Source organism: Cucumis melo, chromosome 1 (assembly GCF_025177605.1).
Source record: "Cucumis melo cultivar AY chromosome 1, USDA_Cmelo_AY_1.0, whole genome shotgun sequence".
Classification (NCBI taxonomy): domain Eukaryota; kingdom Viridiplantae; phylum Streptophyta; class Magnoliopsida; order Cucurbitales; family Cucurbitaceae; genus Cucumis; species Cucumis melo.
In genome coordinates this window covers 2,728,839-2,750,567 of record NC_066857.1, presented here as the reverse complement: position 1 = coordinate 2,750,567, position 21,729 = coordinate 2,728,839, and the positions used below count along the sequence as shown (strand labels likewise).

The 21,729-nt window shown below is 32.8% G+C and overlaps 1 protein-coding gene across 3 annotated transcripts; it reads right to left on the bottom strand.

The window, feature by feature from the left end:
- Positions 1–6,317: 6,317 nt before the first annotated feature.
- LOC103495539 (vacuolar sorting protein 18) lies at positions 6,318–20,665 on the bottom strand. 3 transcript variants are annotated; one of them, XM_008457130.3, is made up of 23 exons: positions 20,249–20,648; positions 19,457–19,669; positions 19,218–19,357; positions 18,705–18,800; positions 17,470–17,537; positions 17,250–17,351; positions 16,676–16,820; positions 16,204–16,347; positions 16,006–16,125; positions 15,814–15,870; positions 15,546–15,605; positions 14,627–14,734; positions 14,180–14,322; positions 13,932–14,010; positions 12,420–12,482; positions 12,190–12,320; positions 11,544–11,649; positions 10,830–11,018; positions 9,492–9,719; positions 8,287–8,442; positions 7,706–7,867; positions 7,334–7,456; positions 6,318–6,810 (listed from the first exon to the last, which is right to left on the bottom strand). In XM_008457130.3, exons 1-23 carry the CDS (start codon positions 20,409–20,411, stop codon positions 6,637–6,639), a joined length of 2,970 nt encoding a protein of 989 aa, XP_008455352.2. In that variant the 5' UTR covers positions 20,412–20,648; the 3' UTR covers positions 6,318–6,636. The 3 variants fall into 3 exon arrangements, 1 of the variants encoding a protein (XP_008455352.2); XR_007820926.1 differs by lacking the exons at positions 6,318–6,810; positions 7,334–7,456 and adding an exon at positions 8,994–9,070 and having other exon boundaries at positions 7,718–7,867; positions 20,249–20,665; XR_007820927.1 differs by lacking the exons at positions 6,318–6,810; positions 7,334–7,456 and adding an exon at positions 9,021–9,070 and having other exon boundaries at positions 7,718–7,867; positions 20,249–20,664.
- Between the last annotated feature and the right edge of the window lie 1,064 nt (positions 20,666–21,729).

Genomic DNA, 21,729 nt, shown 5'->3' with positions numbered 1-21,729 from the left:
TGGAATATATTCTAGATATAGGAGAGCTTTGATTACATGAACAAACAAAGAAAATAAAGGTATTTGGAAATAATTTTCGTTTAATTAAAATATTGTGGTCATTTGTGATGAAATTATCTTTCTTTGAAGGTAACTTTGCAACTAAATTAATTACAACAATAATGTCTACCGTTTAATTAATTCCTAAAACAAGCACAAGTCAAGGTAATTATACAATATTATTCTATGATTTTATGATTTCCCTCCTATATAAATCACACTATACAAAGTTTTATGCCTTCTTTTTTTTCTAAAGGTTGACTATACAGAAACATATTTTTATAATCAAGTAGAAATTGCATCTAAAACGCGTCAAACTTAACATCAATTTTCAAAATATATAATTTTAAGTGATTAAGATGTCATGTCATTAAGAAAAAGCTCAAATATTTGAATTCTTACATTCACATATTCAGAACTAAATGGAGATTATGTCTCCACAAATTACATGACAACGGTATTGTGTGAATTTTGTTGAAAATTCGAAAAAAATTGTTAAGTATATTGCATGCACGAGACGATATCTTGTAGACTAAATTATTGGCATGTAACTTTTTTTTTAATCAAAAATGTAAAAGTAAAACTATAAAAACTTACGAGATAATGTCATACTATCATTGAATATGTTTGGAGGGTCGATGTTGTTTACCATTTTGTTTTTGTTTTTGATTTATTTTTCACAGCAAATCACTCAAGAAAAAAAAAAAGAACCAAAAGAGTTATTTATTGGTTGTTAGTAATTAGATTACCCTTTTCCTTTGATCTGTTTAAAAATAGTTGTTTAAATTGTTAATTGCATAGTCTACTTTGCAAAAAGTTGATTTTTTTAATTACTTTACAACTGTTTAAAAGTGATTATAATTATATACAATCTTTAATTCGTGGGATGTGATATTTTTCATAAACCTAAATTCAAATCTTTGAAAAGTAAGACTTTTCTTTATTTATTAAGAAACTCAATGCCTGTGGTTGATAAATAATCTTTTTTCCATTACTATTATGTTTTCTTTTTTAAAATTAACCTTTGTATAGACACCACTTCCTTCATTTTCTCTTTATTTTTATTGCCCTACTTTTCCAAAATGCTTCCATGAAATGCAAAATTAAAATATTATAAAGTATGAAAATTGTGAAAAAAGAAAACGATTATTAAAACAAAGGCCAACTACTCCACGTTGAGTGATTTAAGATCAAAATTTTACATTGACGAAAAAAAAAACCTATCATGAACACATATAATATAAGTCATTAGTTGGTATGATCGGTAGGTGAAATAAAGTAACATACTATACAAACTTACATCTAAAAATGTATATTAAAGACATAAAAGTTTCTTAGTAAAGAATAGTACTTTATGAGTCTATAAAATATGATTTTGGGATCCTATAAAATAATGTTTAAAACGATCTTCCATTAGTGGGGAATATAATGGGGAGTATATGTGGTTCTTATTACATATCAGTAATACATTGAAATAAATATTTGTAATAATCTTTTGTCTGCCATCTTCAAACTTCTAAGAAGAAGAAAAGTTTATTTAAAAAGGTAAAAGGTAGAGAGTATATGAAGATTTGAGATCTTAGATTCTCTCTAACATAAAATACTAACAATAATAGTTATCAAATTCAATATGTTTAGTTTAAAGACTTAAAGTTATTAATTATTCATTAATGTGTCCTAATTATAATTAAATAATGGGATCATCAATCTCAATAGAAGACACCTCATTAACCCTATATATGTACTCATATAATTAGTCTATTGTTTAACCTAGCTAGCTAACTACTACATTTGTATATTTTAATAGGAAACTTAAATTGATTTGATTTGAATGGGTTAATTAATTATATATTACAGATTAAGTTGAGAAGATATATATATCTTATCTTTGATTAAACTCTATGGGATAGGACCCCAATTGAAATGGACTTGAAAGAGACAGATTTTGGTAGTGTTGGAAAAAGAGAAGAAAAAAGTGATTGAGCCCACCACAAGTAATTAATTAAAGGATTGAAAAAGAAACCCATAACATATTAGTATTTTTAAAATGTTGTTTACTATTGAATAAATATGTCTCCATCTTTTTTTCTTTTGCCTTTTCTTTTGGTGCACTTTGATGGAGTTTAATTATAACCTATACTGCTTTTTCTTTAATCGAGAAATTTGTTATTGTTTATCCTTTGGCTTTGGATGGTATCTTTTAGTAATTTAAAAAATAAATTTAGTTGTTATTTTCTTTCTTAAACGTAACAAATTTGAGAAATTATGGTTTTTATATTACGTCAAAAGATATTTTGAAAGTAGTTTTTCGAAAGTGTATTTGAGTCGACGAAATTAATAAAAATTTAACGATGATATGACGTAGTTCACTTAAAACTTAATTAGAAGTAGAGATTTAAATCTATGATTTTACGATTAAATATATATGTTCAAAATTGACTTTTGGTTAAATGAGACTTTAAAGATATATAATTTCTATTATTTATAAAAAGAAAATGACAAATGATTATTCGTGGATTTTCTTTTTATTATTTAATGTCATAAGAGCATAGCATTTATTAGAATAGAGGTACACCACAAAACATTGACCTTTTGTTTTGTTGTAATCTTTGAGAATTCTACACCAAACATAGATTTATCAAACCTTCTATGGACCGTAGTGTTAATGTAACAATGAACACAACCAATCTAATACCACATACCACAAACGTTAGCCCTCTCAAAATCTTCCATTATTTAAGCAGTTGAAAAACTATCAATTTTTACCTTGAATTTATAAAAGTTGTATCGATTTAGTTTCGAATTTCAATTCCATGAACCTCAAACTTAGATAAACATTACCATTCTAACCTTAAAATTTTAAACGTATTACAACTTAAATACTCTAATAAAATTTTCATCTCAAACATTATTAACTTTTTTTCTCATAGAACAAATAATTAGACATAGGTACGGTAAGAAATTGAAAAAATAAAAAAGAGAAATAATACATTAGAGCTAAATTTTTCTTCATAACTTTTTTTGTTGCAATTTGTGAATTTTGTGCATTGTTTTTATTGAAATTAACTAGCTTATCGAAATTTTCTCGATACTCTTTTAAGCTAAACTTGATGGATAAATTAGTAGAAATGGAATTTATGGCATAAACTAACTTAGACGTTAAATTGTAAATTTGATCCATAAAATTTGAAGAAAGTTAAAGTTATAATATGATAAACTCTCGTAAATAATACTTAAATTTTAAATTCAACCGTTCATTTATAAAAATCTTATCGCATAATTGAATTTTAACTTTTGAAACTATTAATATTAAATTCTAAATTTTCTTTTTTCTAAATTTATATGTTTATCTACCTTTTTAATATTTAAATTTAAGTCTATTCCAACTTTAATAAATCATTGTAAATAATAAAAATTATCAAAAATATTTATAAAGAACAACAAAATTTCAAAAAATCTACTCCTATAAGTTTCTATCAATGATGCCAATAAACACGAAAAGATGCCAATAAACACGAAAAGATACATGGATAGAGTTTGTAATTTTGCAATATTTTAATTTGATTTGTTTTTTATTTTTACTAATTGTCCCATAGCAAACATATGGACCAATAAGTTTGTTCCTCACAACAATCCATGTAAAAACCATATTTTCATCAAGGTGGCATAAAGTGCATTTGATTCATCAAATTACAACAAACGTGGAAATATCCAATTCAAAAAGAAAAAAGAAAAAAGAAAAAAGAAAAAGAAGAAGAAGAAGAAGAAAAAAGTGTCATAGAGGCACGGGATGCCCATCCCTTGTCACGTGACACCCTTACTTACTTACAAAATTAATTTTGCATTTCCCATCCCTACTAAGGTAACACCAAACCACTCCTCCATACAACCACTCTTTGTCTATTTATCATTTTAACATATAGTTTATAGTCATTTTTCTGTAGGTCCCACCTAATTCTCTAATGTTTTTCTAATTAATATAAAATGTAATAATATAATATAGTATAGTAGTATAGATTGTCCATACAACCTTAGGAATTTGAATAAAAATATTCCATACAAAGTAGAGTCAGCAAAAAAAAAGGCCAGCAGTTGAATTATAACATAGAACACGTACCCTCCTCTTTCTCTGTCCCTTCCACTAGAAATTAAAATCACCACTCCACGACAAAAATATTCCCCTCCCCCCTCGGGGATCGAGTTAAAACAATAAAGTAAAAATGATAGGGACCCACCTTCCAAGATTTCGCCTTCTGATTGGTTGTTAATAGATAAGTCATCTGACATCGTATGGATAAGTGACACGTTGTCCCCTATCTTTTGGTCGGATTAAAATATGGTAATCTATGGCTAATTATGTGGGTTAATGTAAGTTAGTTAACGTCGTTAAATTAAACGGACGTGAGTGAAAGTACGTTTCCGGTTTAGAGATTGAACCCAACCGGCTCTGTTTTGTCTATAAATATCGTGGGAGTTTCTTCGTTTTTTTTCAATCAACGCAATAACGGTCGGTGAACGAGTTGAGTGAGTGAGTGAGTGAGTGAGTTAATAAGTTTGTCTTTGAAAAGAACTTTTTGTTAGGTGTTTGAGGTTGAAGATGAGTTACCTGAACAGAGTTGGAATGGCGGCGAGTGTGGCGGTGGCTCAAGGCCACACTGAGATCGGACACAAGTGGAAATCTGGACTTAAATCTCTTCGACAAGGTCGGAGGCTTTTGTCTTCCGGTGAAAATTCGGCGGATCTTCGTCCACTGTCCAGTTTGGTTGGATCGGAAGGCTCTGGAAGTGTCCGGAGCTGTGACGTTGACGAGAGGATAGCACAATCGGAGGATTCTCTCCGGAGAGTTATGTACTTGAACTGTTGGGGCCAAGGGTGATTGGCTTCTAGGTCACTTTTGGTGACATGTAAAGAGATCTGGTCGGCGATCGTTGATCGACGATCGGATTTGGAGCTACTCGAGCGAGATGGAATTCAAGGTATTTGATATGGGATTTACCGATGAAGATCGAGGGATTGATCGATAACCTTGAAAGTTATTTGGAAAAATCGCTATGTAGCTTTGAGATAATTGTACAGAAGAAAAAGGGAAATGAATCGGTTTCTTTGAAATATAATAAATCTTGATTCTGTTTTTCTTTGCTTAATTTGGAGTTTATCTGCAACTGAGTTTGAATTCAACTGAACTGAATCCAGAACCCAGATCTGTTTAACTGACTACCTTTTATGATGAATCAAATCGAAAATTTGTTTGGTTATGAACAAATTTTAGGGTATAAAAGCTCTTCATATTTAAGATTTTTCACTAAGATCTGCAGGAGAAGATGGTAACCAAGATGGCAACAAGCCAACTTTTTGAGATCCAATTTCTTTTATTTTCTTGAAGCCAAGTTGTCTTGGGGATGGAAATTTGATTCGAGTCTTCAGATAATTTCTAATTTTGTTATGTGAATTAGCTTTCATACTTCACTTCCAAGAATTTCCTAGGGCAAAATCATTCTTTTCACTTTGTGAATTTTTTGCTACTGCTAAAACAGCTACAACTTCATCCATCTTTCAATCACGAACCCCTAAATGTCTCTTAACGAAATGAATATTGTTCATGCCTTGTAACTTTACCCATCTTTTGGACCATTTAAGTTTAAACCAAAACCAAATGCAATTGAAATCAACTTGTCACTGGATTAATGTCAACTGTGGTAGTAAACTTCTAAAACCCCAATCGTAAGGAATTGACGAGGTATGAAATGAAATTGATAGCAGTATGATCTAATAACTCTTTGAGTCATACAAGTAATGAAGTTTTCAGACTCTAATTTTTAACTCCTGTTCAGACCAAGCACATACCGATACTTCTTTAACTCTTTGAGCCAAATAAAGAAGGGAATGAATTTAATTTACAAACCCCTAATTTTTAACTCCCATTCGGACCAAACACACCCCAATACTTCTTTGAGACAGATGTAATAACTTCCAGTAATAACTTCCACATACATCACAATGATATGATATTATAATACAATAAGACATTATAATCATTGAAGGACCAAGTCTTAGAATAAATTTGTGGACAATTAGAAATAGGTAGCCAAAAGTTGGCCTTCAATTGCTAAAAATCTGTGACGGAAGATTGATCTAGAATTATGTAACTTGCAAACCCAAGGCCAAGGCTATGTTTAATGAACAAATTCATTCTATAGATTACATAACTTTTAGATAAGGAAACACACGTTCTATATCATACACTACTAAATGAAGTTTTTACACAATACAAAAAGAGAGAAAGGTAATATAAATTTAGATTTGCACAATCCATCTACCACATTTTTTCACAAATCCCCACAGAAGTTGTACAAACTCAATTTTCCAATCTCAAACTAAACCCATTAATAACAGCCGATTCAATTGTTTCACTTAGAAGACTCGCAGGTGAATAGTAGGCTACAATACAATCAATTCAGAGAAAAATGTTAAGTTTAATAACTTAACAGACGGGAAGGCTTATGTACACACCACAAAGGATATGAAATCGAAGTCCACTCTGAAAGATTTAAAAAAAAAAGAGAGAGAGAGAGAGAGAGAGAAAAAGAAAAAGAAGAATCATGCAGGTAAAGAAAAGCTCCGCTGTCCTCCAAGGTTATGTGGTCTAATTTCCCATGAACTAACCTGTTGTGCTTCCTCTGATGAAATAAAAGGCAAAGAGATCTCACGGATCATTAACTCACCACAAAATGGGCATTCACCGGCTATTGCATCATCCAACTGTGTTCGGAGCTGTCGACAATTAGACATTAACAAGTTAGTTAGATACAAATAATAAAATGCAAGTCAAAAGCCCATGCAAAAGCTGGGTTAAAGCTTGTGTCCAACTAGTAAAACAGCATGCTTTTACCCTTTAATATGAAATATAGTGCTGGAAACTAAACAATAAATTACAAAAAGAGGAAATTAAAGGGGAATAGTGATCTACAAAACTCAGAGAAGGGGTTTAAAGGGAAAAGAAAAGTCCCCATTGGCATTTGTGTTCGTTAGCAACTTAGTAAGCAAGTAGAGAGTTTCTTCGTGGGTAAGGAGTCATAGAGAGGGTCTGAGAATTTGAGAGGATGGATAAACTTTTGGAAAATGTGAGGTTTTTTCAAAGAGTCATCGACCATTTATTTTATCTTTCTTTCAGTATTCTAATAGAACGACTCTAAGCTAGGGCACTAAGGTGAAGAACAATATGCATCATCAAGCAGCACCCATATATCCCCACTCATACATTAAAAAATGCTTATTGGAAATGCCAAAAGATAACCTTATCTGCAGGACTCATAGTCATGCTAGAGATGGAATCTTCAGCAAAGCTTCCATTTGAGTCCTTCCTTGTCTCACCACCCAATAGAGTAATTTGTTTTTGCAGATCCAGTATATACTCAGCCTGCAAAGTCAATTCTAAACGTTAGATGCAATTATCATGTTTCCCTATGGAATTTAGGAATTCGAAATCCCACTCACGACCAGGAACCAAGCAATTATCACGACGATAAACCAAACTTCCTATATGCAACCGATAACAGACAGCTTCATGAAATGATGCCATCACTATTATACAAAATAAAAAAAACCCACCACAACTTAGATCGTTCAAGTAGTTAGAATCCCTGATAAATTTACATTGCAGACTTACTTGAGCTTCATCCGTACAACGTGTAACATGAGCAATCAAACATTGAGCATGGAATCCATGCCCACATGGAAAGACATAGAATGGGGCCATATGTGCTACTGATGTGTAACTTGAAGCCATCCAGAGGTCTCTTCCCACAGTTAATATTTTACGCTTACATACCTGGTGAAACACAAATTTAGGCATTATGAATTAAATGAAGAAATGAAGCGTTCTAAAATACTAACACCAAATAGAGATGGAAAATGGACTTCATTATGACTGTGAAATCAATTACTTCATATAAACCCACAAAGACACCATCACCATACACTTCACTAAGGTTTAAAAATATCAAATACTGAGTTTTAAAACTTTGGCTCTACAAATGTATAGGATAGATCTAAGATAAGCCCGACCAGAAAGTAGATAGTTCTTGTGCACCTCCAACTCATAATCCTATATAAAATTTTATGCCCATTTTAAGCTAAAGAAGTGGCAACTGATGGTTTTTAAACTAGGAAGTTGTAACTTTGTTGTATGCCTGGCAACTGCATATGATAACTAAAAGAATGGCCAGTTAGCACCAGAACGATCAATACCCCACAATCTTCATCTCTATCAATTACAGCGTATCTTTGAGCAAGAGCATTGATATCTTTCCTAATATTGTCAGCACCATGAGTTGCATCATTCATCTCCTGTTTCAGCTGATCAATTTGCTTGTTGTAATCTTCTAATGATGTGCAAATTGCCTCCTACAAAGATATTTCAAGAATTGTTAAGTGGCTACTAGAGGTAATATTGAAACCCCGGAGATACAAGTAGAGATTTTAGGCCAACAGTAACTAGATATTATGCACAGTCACCAAGTTAAAAAGAAATATAGGGTTTGTTCAATTTCATATACCCTCCAATAAAATAAAAAAATATAGGAAACTAATATATTGCAATATCAAGAAGAAATACAAAAGAAAAAACAAACAAGTAATACAAGGTGCTTGCAACCCCTCTTAAATCTCTCCAAAGCCTAACTCACTTACCATCCCTCCATTTATAACTAAACCCCATCAACACCTTTGCACTAATAACAAAAAGACACTATCAAAGAGAAATAACTATTCTGAAATTGGAAACAGCTCCAGCAGCAAAGGGATTCTAAATTGTATAAAATAGAGAAACTCCTCAATGTTAACTCCCTACTGTTCCATCCTACCTCTTACAATTTATAATACTCCAGGCTAAAAGCTTAAAACTAATGATCTTTCCCTTCTAACGATGTAATACCACTTAAAATATGAAACTCAACTCAGCATAGCAGCAAAAGTTGTCCCACCAATTAAAAATTCTGTTTGCCAAAGGGCATGGCATGTCCATGTGGCACACCTGCAAGTCCAAATATGTTAACGAAAGAATGATTTATTGACACATTAGCTACATGTTAACAAATTTGAATACTCTTTTAAAGGACCAACTGGAGAATGTTTGATACATTAAGGGTAAAACTGACAACTTCAAAAGATTAAGGACCAAAGTGAGAATTGACTAAAAGATGGATCATGCAGGACATATGTTCTCACAGAAAACAAGAAGCCTCCATACGAGCCAAGGTCAAGTTCCTCGTTGTCCCCACTCCCACTCCCTAAATTTATAATACTCCAAACAAAAACTAACTGGTTGGCATTCCTAGCCTTTTATATCAAATGAAATTTTATTCTTAAGATAGTAACAAAGGTTGAGAGAGAAAAAAGAAATCAACATGATCCCTAAAGCTTGAGTGAGGAGTTTGTTGAACATAAAAAATCACCTTAAAGTCATCAATTAGAGCAAAGTCTGGAAAAAAGGGTAAAATATCCTCAATCTTTAGTAGACCGTCAGTTTCCTTTAGAAAAGCTATAGCCTTTCTTATGTTCTCCCTTTTAGTTCCCTTTTCCAGTTCAATAACATGCTTGGCGATCATGAGCCAAAGCTTCTTTCTTAAGTCCTCATCATCCTCAACCTTGTCAGCTTCAGCCATAGCAAGCTCAGTATCAACCTAATGCACCAAAATATCAAATGAAATGTATTTTAATATGCATGTAGAGATACGACTTTATAAGAAGTTGATCAATAACATGTAAACCTTCTAAAAGGGAACTAAGGGTCTGTTTGACAGAGAATCTGGATTCTGTTTCTCAAAACCGTTTTCAGAATTTGGACTTCAGATTCTGTGATCCTTGTAGTGCAAATTCTGAAAACAACTTTTTTACGTTTTTATTGTATCTAGAATTTGAGTTTTACATTTTAAAAGACAGAATTGTATTAGATACATATAAAAACATTTAGAACTACAATATGTCATGTTATAAATTCAATTCAATTTTTTAATATAATATGTATTATGAATTATATAATAATATAAAATAATAATTATATGAATTTTTAGGTTAAATTATAAATGTGGTCTCCATGGTTTTAAACGGATAGAACTTAGTCTTTATGGTCTAAATCTAAAATTTAGTCCTTTTGGTTTGATAAAATCATAAAAAATAGTCTCTATTATGAGACTATTATGAAGGTTGTCAAATCATGAGAACTATATATGAGATTTTATCAAACTATAGGCTAAACTCTAACTTTTTCCAAACAATGGGGACTAAAATTGCAGTTTAACCATTTTTTAAAACATAAATTATATTCGCAAATAAATTAAGAATAACCTATTGTCAGTAAATCTTATTGGATAAATAAGACTAGTTTTATGATTTATAAATATATAGTATGAAACACATTTAAACATTTTTTAAAAACTAGAATCCAATTTTTGAATCCGCCACCAAACACATATCTGGAAACATAAAATACAACTACGTTTTTATTGGATCCCTTGTTTTCATATTCTCTACCAAACAGGACCTAAATCTCCTAGGCTGTAAAGCTTTTTGGGGAGTAGTCTCGTTTCAGTTCCTTGGGCGCTAATCTTAAAATAATCATCCAGGTAAGCTGTAGACATCACTGATATCTGGTTCTACTAACTTTATCTATTCCTCCAGTCAGGAATAATTAGAAATTCCACATCAGATAATTTTCTTGAAAATATTATGTGCCAGGATACATATAAGAAAACAAACAGAACGGATTAATAGAACTTCACAGTGAATATGACCTGTAGGGCAAGAGCAACTGCTTCTTCATGCATGGCCATCATGCTGTATATATGAACACAGGCTCGCATTCGCTTTTCCTTGAGACAAAGACGCAAAGCATATTTTGGATCATAGAAGAACTCCGGGCCATTTTCCTGCCCTTTCCCAAACTTGCATTGCAGGAATCGTAAAAGTGCACTGTCATCTTCCTATTATAATAAATAGAATGCCGACAAGTGAATTTGTTAATAAACTTCCTACATGTTCTATAGAAATAGTTAAAAAAAATATTACAAATACAAGCAAAAGTAAAAATCAGAAGTAAAACAATTAGCTGTTTCTGCTATCTCTTTGTTGTCTCCTTTGTTACATTTCATATTATCAATGAAACTTTTAGTTTCTTACTGAAATAACTAGTACTTTAAATTAATCACAAAATCTCAAGCCGCTCTAAATAAAAATTAGCCAGTTGCAAGTTTCTTGAATAAAAGTCACATTGTTCATAAATAGTTCTCCTATAGACCTACACGAGTCTAGTAATTTCGGTCACCCCGAACTTCGGTGTCAGCTTACTTTAAATTGAAAGTGCAAAACAACAATTTAATTGCATGTTTGTACGGACTTCATAATTTAAATAAAGAAACCCCCATGAAGTATAACTCTTTCTAATCAAGCTACTAGCATGAAAAAGAAAATCCCCAATTTCAATTTCTACTATGATATGCAAAATCAACCTGCTTGGCATACAAAGACAGCAGCAAGTTGTGAACTCCCGGATCCTCATTATGTAATCGATGAACACAGTATTCCAAATATTTGATAACTTCATGAGTTTCATTCCTGAAAGTAATATAAAACAAACAAGTGATTGGCAGTTGGCTAGGTCAATTATAAAATTGCCATTGATTCTACCAAGCTAAATATTAAAAGTTACTCTTAGCTCCTAAAGTGTCTCGCTTATTTTTAAAAAAAAAAACAAAGAAGGAGGAGTAGAAGTAAGGAGAGAAAAACCACCACCCCAACCATTAATCCAATATCTTTGCAAAGAAAAAAATTTTAGGAGACCACAGTCTTGAATAAAGCATCAAAGTTATATTGAAATATTTGAAAGGTTTAGCTTAAATACAAAACCTTAACAACTTGAAGTTACCCAACGGTAGCAAAAGAACTTCAAAGACTATGGTTACAAGTCTTTAGAAAACCAGAAGTAATAATCTTAAAAACTATCGATCTGGTTGTTTCTAAGATAAATACCAAAACATAAAACACATTGAGTGCAAGTACATAGAATTGTTGCAATTGCCCTATCATAAATTTAACTTTGAAAGCAGTGTAGCATGTTAAATGTTAATGAACTGAAAGTTGATAAGTTCAAATTACTTTGCATGAGGTTCCCCTGAGTAACGCATCATCGCAGGAATCAACTTCCTTGGGTTGAGGTTGTTTGTGATCATCCACGACTCGACGGTTTCATATGCATCAAGCATGATGAGCTCTGGAGCAAACTTGTACTGCAGCATATAAAGTTCCATATCTTGATTTCAATTAATATAGAGATGAAATAATAAATAAATAATGCAGCACACCGAATTAAAGAATTTAACTATTACCTGAAGTTCAGCAAGTACTCCAGGTTTCTGAAGCACTTCCAATGCTTTTTTTGCTTCTCCTTGCTGCATCGAAAAGCCAAGGAAAACGTAAGCATGAAGAAGATATATGGACTAAAATGAATATAATGAGATATTAAAAGAATCTAAGAATTACGGTAAATTGTAAAAGATTGTTTAGAGAAATGAAAACGTAAATATGAGTCAATAACCCTGCAAGGTAAAAAAAAAATCACTATTAAAAATTATATGGAGTTGTGGGTTGATATTTCATAAAGAAACTACAGACTTCTTTGAACAAGTCATCTTCTTAAGACTGGTAATTGGTGGAGAGGCTTAAATTTTGGACCAATGCTTGCCTGACACCATTTCCAATGCTCAAGATTGCTTTTAGGGAGTGTTGGAATGAAGCAATTTCAATGAAGACCAGGAAGAATGGTTGTTCATATAAAAGATGGAAAATGTTCACCTACATCATTATGAGAAAAAAAATCTTTTCAAGTTTCTAAATATCTGCCTCTTTACTTACAAATCTGCCACTTTCAAGTTCAACAATAGAGAAAGCAGGTCAGATTGCTCCCATGCTAAACAGATTTGGGGATGTAAGACCCTGAGAAAACTAAGTTCTTCCTTTTTCAATGGCTTAATTGGTCTTCATTTGTTATTGGCTGACAAAAGTTTTCAATACCTGAAATAGGATTCAAAGTTCAATCCCTTCCTGGTTTTATTCCCTGCTGTTTCTTGATTGTTTATCACATCCATAGAAGAATCCACGAACCATCTATTTATTCACAGAAAATTGGCTACAAAGGGATTCAATTAACTCCGTGAAATTTTTTGTTTCCTTTGGTGTATTGCTAAAGATACTAGAGCTTGGCTTCCTAAAATTCCCTTGCCAGCAGTTGAATGGGGAAGCGAGAATTTGTGGCTAATGCTTCATGAGATCTATTGTGGTGGCATTGTAAAATAAGGGAGATTTCTTAATGATTTTTTTTTTCCTCTTTACTCATTTCATGGAATTGGTTTTGTCTAATACTTTCTTTTTGCATAAAAACAAAGCACCCTTTTCACTTACTCTACCATATCTTTTCTCGTCAGTAATGGTGCTCACATCTATAATCTTCTTTGATGTTTGGAGTTTTCCCTTGATTTCATTTATCAATGAAATGTTTCTTTTACCAAAAAGTGAAGTAAAATGAGGGAACAACATAATTCTCAGAGACAGGTACAGGCTTTTCAAAGAATTTTTTTGAATAGTACAATTTAGTGCCTCTAATTAGTTAGGACGTTCTTCACGAAGAATTTCTGAATCGCAAGTATCGTTCAATATAACCATATTTGGGTTGTTTTGTATGATTATGCTTTTTCAAGCAGTGGACCAACTCCTTGGATTTTATGTTGTTTCATCTTCTTCATAAAAGATGAAGTGCCAAGAGGATGGTCAACATACCAATGAAGGATGAGAAGAATCATAACATTTCATTAGAAATTTCATATTTGTGGTAAATAAGGCACCTGGATGTAATGGTGGACGACAATTTCATACTGCTCCTTTAGACCGGCAAAAAACACTAATTCCTCAACCCGACCATAACTGCAAGATATCATCTTGCAGACAATTAAAATTATTCAATGGAAAACTATAGAAAGAGAGTTTTGATAATAATTACGTCTGAAACCACCATTTGTCCATTTTACTTTCTAACCAGAAGATGAATACATCCATATAACAATAATCTTCAGCAGATAACATGACTGAGTACCTTTCTAAGAGTTTCATTGTAGTAACTTCATCCAATACATCTTTGGAATCACTAAGAAAAGCACGAAATTCTTGGATGATTGATTGGTACTCCGTACTATGCCCATCAAATGCAGTGTCATCATCCAAGAGTAGACGGTTTATCTAAGATCAAAGAACAAAGAGAAACAATTGAAACCTGGAAAAAGGGAATTCATCTTAGGAATGAATACTACAACAATTTCCTTTCAACTGTTTGTCCACCAACATTATTCCATCAGATGAAAATTGAAGTAAAAAATTTTATATCAGGTAAAAGTAACAAGATTGTCGTTTATATTGTGTTAACATACGAATTTTCACTTGTTGCAATTTTAAGAGTCCCAAAATTTAATGGAAAAAGTTTCCTAATAGAATTAGTGTCACAATTTTCTATCAGGAGTCTTGTGTCTAGGACAGGAGCAAGAACCTTGTCCAAATACAACTCAGTTGCCCACGTGGAAATCATTGTTATTTGGCACTTATCATCCTTGGTAAGATTATCAAGCTTTCGCAATAGAAAAGTTCTCAAAGCATCCTGCAAGTGAGACATCAGAAAATAAATATGATGTACGATGCAAAAAATCAAAACTAAGTCGATATACAAAGCTCAAGCAAGGAAATCCAATCTGAGTGTAGGTTTGGGATGAATGTTTTAGAACAACCATGACTAAGAGTATACCTAGGATTTACTAAATGTGGTTATAACTACATTTATATTTTTACGATGGCAGCTAGGAAAAACAATCTATAAGCATTGTGCCTCCCCACAAATCAACCAGATTAACTTTTCAACAATATGGCAAATTCGTCAAAGATGTTGCCAATTAGAAACAATATGCAGACGGAAAAAAAAGTATTAAATTTACATGAGGATCAAGAAATCCATCCAAACATAATAAAGATCCTGGTTAAGAAAGACTCTGTAAGATATTCCCTTACAAACAAGTCTTATTATTAAATGAAGAAAAGCCCTAAGGCTACAACTCTCACTATGAGGGACTTAATTCCAAGCTGAAGAGATATGAAAATACTGACCTCCACTACTTATACTACTCCTTCCTTACCCAAACTACCCCTAACCATACTCATGGTCCCCTCCCCCTACAAAATTCTTGCCAAACACATGTATTTTACGTTCCTCACTCCCATGCACAACTAACCCTCTCCCACAGTTACATTCTTGCGCCTCCTCTTATACTGATATATGATGGGTGGTCTCACAAACTGCAGGATAAAACACATGTATTTTTGTCCAACTGACAAACTAAGATAATGCACACAACTTACTAAGTTACCATGCACAGCTATTAAGCAGCAAAGATTAAGTGAAAATCGTTTTTTCTTACTTGTTCACCTGCACTTATAAATTTCAGAGAGATCTCCTCAAAGGATAATATGTAGTTGATCTGCACACAAATTATGTCTTAGCAACAACATAAAGCTACGTGAAAGCCAAATAAGCTATTAATCAAGAAAAAAAGATCCACAATAGTAAGTTGCAGAAACTCAATTGATATGACAAACATTTCTAGTGATCAGTTCGGTATTAAGCAAATCACTACGCATAGCAATAAGAAAAAAGGCAAGCTAAATAGTGTAAGAGAGAGCTTTCACTTTAGCATAGAAAGATGCTGCTCTGAGATAATCCCTCGATGCTAATGCATCTTCAGCCTGCATCATAGAAACAAATCAACCTCCAAATTGGAAGCATTCTCAAATTTAACGATTCTATGATAAGAATAGAAATAAAAAATGAAAGAATAAAAGAACAGCTTTCAGAATGCACACAAACTAGCCAGTCAGTACCTGAGCCAGATAGACTTGATCTCTCTGAAGAGAATCACGGCAGTTGGCTAGTGCTGCAGTGTACTCTTTCATGTCCAGATAAACCTTCCACATATCTCTGCCTTCATCATTAACAGAGACCTATTTTAAAGGAACAAATTCTATTATCATTGCAAGGTGGAATGAAAGCCAGAGAAAAGAAAGAAGTGGAAGACATGCCTGAAAAATGGAGTTTTGGTCATAAGCATAAAATAAACCTGCAGTCGCATCACTACATAATCCAAGGATGCCCCTTGTGATTGCCTCTGATGTCTGATCAAACTGGAGTTCCTCAATGATTTGCTCACTAATTCTATTTACAACCTAGAAATAATTAATAATTTAAGATGAATTTCAAAGCTAGAACAAGAGAATTCATAAATAAAAGAGATACTGAAAAATGCATCAGGTAGGAAACCTTATGAGAAAGTCAAGAAAACCCCAACTAAATTTCAAGGATATGAATTCCCATACATACCAACTTATTAAACGCACAAACATGAAAACCAAGGCTTTCTAACAGAGCTCTAAAATATTTTGAAAGGTTGCATGTGGTACAAGTTAAAACCAGAGCTTCATTACAATGAATACATAAGTAAAAGAAAAAAGAAAATAAGCAAATGAGTTAACTTGAGCTTCTCAGTCAACGCACCTTAACCTTGTTACCAATTAGAAGCAAGAAATGAAATTCGGACACTGCCATGGAACTAGGTTTAACAGTTCCAGAATTTTCAGTCAACTTTGAATAATCCAAGAGAGCCTTATTTTCAACAAAATTTTCGTCTCCGTTAGATAAACTGCATGAAAGTCAGCATGAAAGGCTTATTAACAAAAGAATGTCATAAATTATATCGTTCAGAGCCAAGCTGATACATTAAGGCAATTTGATAAACATTATCAGTTCCTTTTGGTGGTGTGGGGGGGTGTGGATCTAATTTTTTAAGAGTAAACTGAGGAATACTCATTAATAAGAGAAAAAAAACCATTTTACAATCTCAACTGGTGTAGGTCCCATGCAGCTCATCTAATCTTCATATAACTTAAACTTGCTACAACAGTTGAATTTTTTTTCTTCTTTGAAAAATGTCATTTGGAACTAAGAAATTAATAAAATATTGCATATGTAATTAGGAAACTCATAAAATATCAATATCTATGGAATGGACCAGTAAAATGTAGTTAAATTAAAACCCTCAAAGATAAAATAAGAATATACCAATTCTTACCTACGTTGTGACCCAAAATTTAACTCTCCATGATAAATGCCAGCTCCAGAAAGCCATGCAAAATGTATTGCTCTTCTTTGCTTTATGTAGAAATGCAGTTCACTGTAATGAATTAAACGTCTAAATTGATAACACTATTGTAAATCAATTTTATCAGCATGGATTACCAATTATTAGAGGTAAAACAAGCCAAGAACAAAATAGTCCAAATGCCACTTGCCTATTGGGTATTTCACCAGGAAGTTCCATGAAATGCACTGCACGTTCCAAATAAGTAGAGAAGACAGTCTGGATACATAAATTCAAAGAAACAGCATCGTTAACAAGAATGCAAATATTAGAATGGAACTAATTTACTTGGGTAGAGCTAGATTGCCCAGGAAAGGAAAATGGACATTCAAATAACTTCTCTAGGAACTCAAAGTATAACTATCTGGGAACCAACGATTGCTGGAAGAGGCAGGACTGTAAAACATATAGGAGACCCGTAGGAAGTAATTGACAAATAAGAAACCCTAGAACAGACTGCATATTTCCATGCTCCTGTAGGTTGACCCTATATCTAGCCCTACTAATACCATGGGGGAGTAAAACAAAGTGGAAAAAAAAAAAAAAAAAAAAGCCATTTTTATGATTACATAGCATTAACTAAATTTCTGGCCTTCAAAACATTAGATTGACTAAATTTATGTTTATTCACATTAACCACACAATACTTGAACTCATACTTATATATCACTTTTAAACATTTCTTTCCTAGCTTATCTAGCCCTAAATTTTTCTCTTATATTATATGTATATGAATTGTGAATCAAGAAAATTTGAGAACAGGGTGCTCCTAGGAGGGAAAACAGTAAAGTAAGAAAATAATGCGCCATACATACAATTTCGATCAAAATTTCATGATCGATATAAATAGAAGATAAGTTTGTCGCTATAGCAACTATGAGAACTATAAGACTCAAAATGATAAGTGATAACATAAGAAGCCAAAAGATGTATTTTAATTTTACAGAAGAATGGAAAAAAGAAAGACGCATAAACTTCTGAAGATACCATTAAGTTGAGTAGGCACTCAAGTTATGACAAAAGGTCTTGGCTAACAAATGACTATACACATTGATTTGATTTTTATTTGGTGTCCATTAATTAGCACAGATATGCTACAGCTACAGAAAATACTTGCTACTCTGCAAATTTGTTTTAGGAGCCATATTACATTTTAGAAACATTTGTGCCTAGAAAAAAGCAGTTTGGAGCTAAGTTCATCTTGATCTTACATAATAAAAACATAAATTGGGAGTCACTGCAGATGAAAATAACATAAATATCATGGTAGGAATGGCTCAAGTTGACTCATTTTTGCAATAAATATTTCCCAAGGCCAGGGTGAGAATCTAACACCATAAAATTTAAAAAAAAATTGAACAAATCAGGGATTAAAAATTAAATTACCTCCAACGATCCTGTTCCGGTAAAAGAGTACAGTCGAGTTGGAGTAACGGCCATTACATAATATCTCATTCCATTTAGTACGTTAGTTGTTTCCATCTGCATGAAAAGCAAGCCAAGTGATTGACAGAATTGAAGTTGTGAACTGACAACTGTGTGCTAACAAACCATGATGACAAAATCAATAGTAGACTAAGAAAGAGGGAAGGAATTAAAAATTAAATAAATTAATAGGGAAAGTAATTTTTTCAACCCTGATCTAACACTTTTGATGGTTTTCAAAGTTATTAGAAGCCAAGCTCATAGAAGAGTCAGCTAATTAGTCGTAATGCCTAAGGGAGAAAAATTATGAAATTTCTAGCAAAAAAGGATAGGGTGCTCATCCGAGCAGAGATATTATAATGTTCTGATACTCAACTAAATTTTAACTAATCATATAAGGAAGTCACGTAGGTAGAAAGAACGAAGATTGAAAACTAAAATATGGAAAGACAGAAACAAATGGGCATGATGTACCTGCAAGTCCATAAAAGCTTCGGGAAGTTCTGCTAATTCGAAAAGAAACTTTACATACTTTTCCTTTTTTTCCTTTTCATCCACCGCAAGTTCAAATAGTTGTCCATTGTCAGTACCAAGAATGACCTCCTTTGTAGAAGCTGCTCTTAAAAGTGGCGTGCAGTCACAGCAGTAAATAAATTAGAGCCAACTATAAGCAAATGTCAACCAGTAAAGAAAATAAGAATTTAAAAGCAAACCTTCAGTTATATGTTGCCTATTCCAGGCAACAGTATTTACAACAAGACCTTTCAATCTGGCTAAAAGTCGAGGTTTTGACCACTTGGCGTGCATATAAAAAGTATCGGCGCCACCAGTACCAACAATTGTCGTGATACAATGACTACCTCCTGGATCAACAAATACTCTGTGGATTGATTGTTCTCCAGGCCGACCCACAGAAAGATCAAAGTCTGTATTTCCAAACATTAGTGTTATGCAATTTTATATCAAGTTATACTGAAATATTTATGCAATAAAGTAGTGTCAGATAAAAGTAAATTGAAAGAAAGAACAAACAAAGCATGATTCTGAGACTTACTGATCAAATTTTTGAAATATATTTACACATTTAAGCTAAAAACACAATAAAGAAGTGAGATGTAAGTTCCACCCACATCAAAAATTACTCAACATTCTTAGCAAATGAATCATGACTAAATCGAGATGAGATTACAGGAAACCAATTTCACTGAAGCTCAAGTATTAATTGGAGCTGAAAAGCTAGTTCCAATTTTTAAACCTCTGAAAAGCTCGAGTATTAATAGAAAAACAAAAAATTCGATTGAGTCAGCTAAATGAATAACTTAATAGGAATTCATTGAGTTTGCAGCTCTTTCTCCACGTCCATCCTACTAGCCAACATTCTCCTTCAGGCAAAATGATATTTGGAGACAGAAACATAAACGATCGAGGAAAACATTTTCGTGATTGTGAAAAAAGAAAAGTAATTAGATTAGATCGCATAAAAATAATTAGATGAAGAATCATACCGATCGAATCTCCAACTCCAAAGTCATAGCGGGTGACCCAACCTTTGCTGGTGCCTAACATAATGACATCGTTCCCAGCAGCCATGCAGCTGATAACTCCTCTGCCTTTGGCCGCATACCTTTCCAGAAGATCGACGGTGAAAGCCGGCCTACCTTGTTCCATTTCTGAAAACGGAGAGAGTTCAAGTGTGGAATCAGAGAGACCTAGAAAAATTGCCGGGAAATTCTACTCCAAGGAGCCGTTCGTCGGCGATCGTAGAGGGAATTTGCACCGTTTGATCATATCTACAGTTTTGCTCTTTGAGAAGTTCTGAAAACGCACCGTATTACTGCAATTTGCAACAGCCAACACCAACAGATATGCCAACTGAACGGTTCGCTTTGGTTTCTAACTTTAAAGAATCGGTTCAACGGAACCAATTTGGTTCGTTAACACTTAAACCCTCTTTGGAAAGATTGAGTTCCCACTAAAGCCGTTCGTACAAATGGGAATTTGTACGGATAACCTTTTTGAAGCTTCAAAAAATGTCAAATAACCATTTGTGGTCATCTTGCTCTCACTCTCGCTATCGATCCACGAATACCATCAAACACAATATCTTCTTCTTTCTTATTCGGTCTCGCTCTCGGTCTCAACGAGGAGTGAAAATGAAGAGTGTCATCAATTGTGGCTAGATTTGAGTATGGAACTGAGGGAGTCGTCAATTTTAGCTAGATCTAGGTATGAAATGAAGGAGGATTGTCGATTTTGGGGAGATGTCATTAAAAAATGAAAGAGAGGTGTGCTTCGATTGTCAAGCCTAAAGGTGGAAATTCGTCGAAAAAAGAGAAAGAGATTGCATCAAAGAATGAAGAAAGATAAAAAATAAAAGATAAATTTGTAACTTCACTCGACATCAACAGAAGGTCATTTGAATTTTTTTTCCAAAAGTTGAATCAATTGGCATTTTTTGACTCGATTTTTTGGTCATCCTTACAAATTTCCCTAATATAAATAAATTATTCTAAACAACGTGACAACTAAAACTGACACATAGTAATCTAATGCAGTTTATTAATAGATTGTGATATTTTATTATATTTGTAAATATTTTGATTTATCGTCTGAAATACCAAAAATACTCCATCGACCACACCGTCAACAACACGGGTATAATAGATTTGGTTATTGTTTGATACGCAATCGTTTAAATATGACTACAATTTATACGCAATCGTTTATATATGACTACAATTTATCTTTTCAATCTCATCGTTTAATTTTGTTACACGACGTTTAATTTGGTTACGTTCATGTAAATTTGGTTACATGATCGTAAATGATTTTTTTTTTTCAAAATTTGGTATACGATTTTCTTAATGATTTCTTTACGCGATCATTTACTTTTTTTTCCAAATGATTTTTTTCAAGATTATTTATACACGATCTTTTACTTCTATCGTTTACCGTTTACATTTGCCTACTCCAATTTAAATAATTT

Bases quoted from the DNA above. Each gene is read 5' to 3' on its own strand.
- LOC103495539 (XM_008457130.3), bottom strand. From the start codon at position 20,411: ATGGAACAAGGTAGGCCGGCTTTCACCGTCGATCTTCTGGAAAGGTAT. The intron at 14,011-14,179 runs GTACTCAGTCAT...GATATCTTGCAG, and splicing joins ACAATGAAACTCTTAGAAAG to TTATGGTCGGGTTGAGGAAT. The intron at 11,019-11,543 runs GTTGATTTTGCA...TTATTATAATAG, and splicing joins TGTCTTTGTATGCCAAGCAG to GAAGATGACAGTGCACTTTT.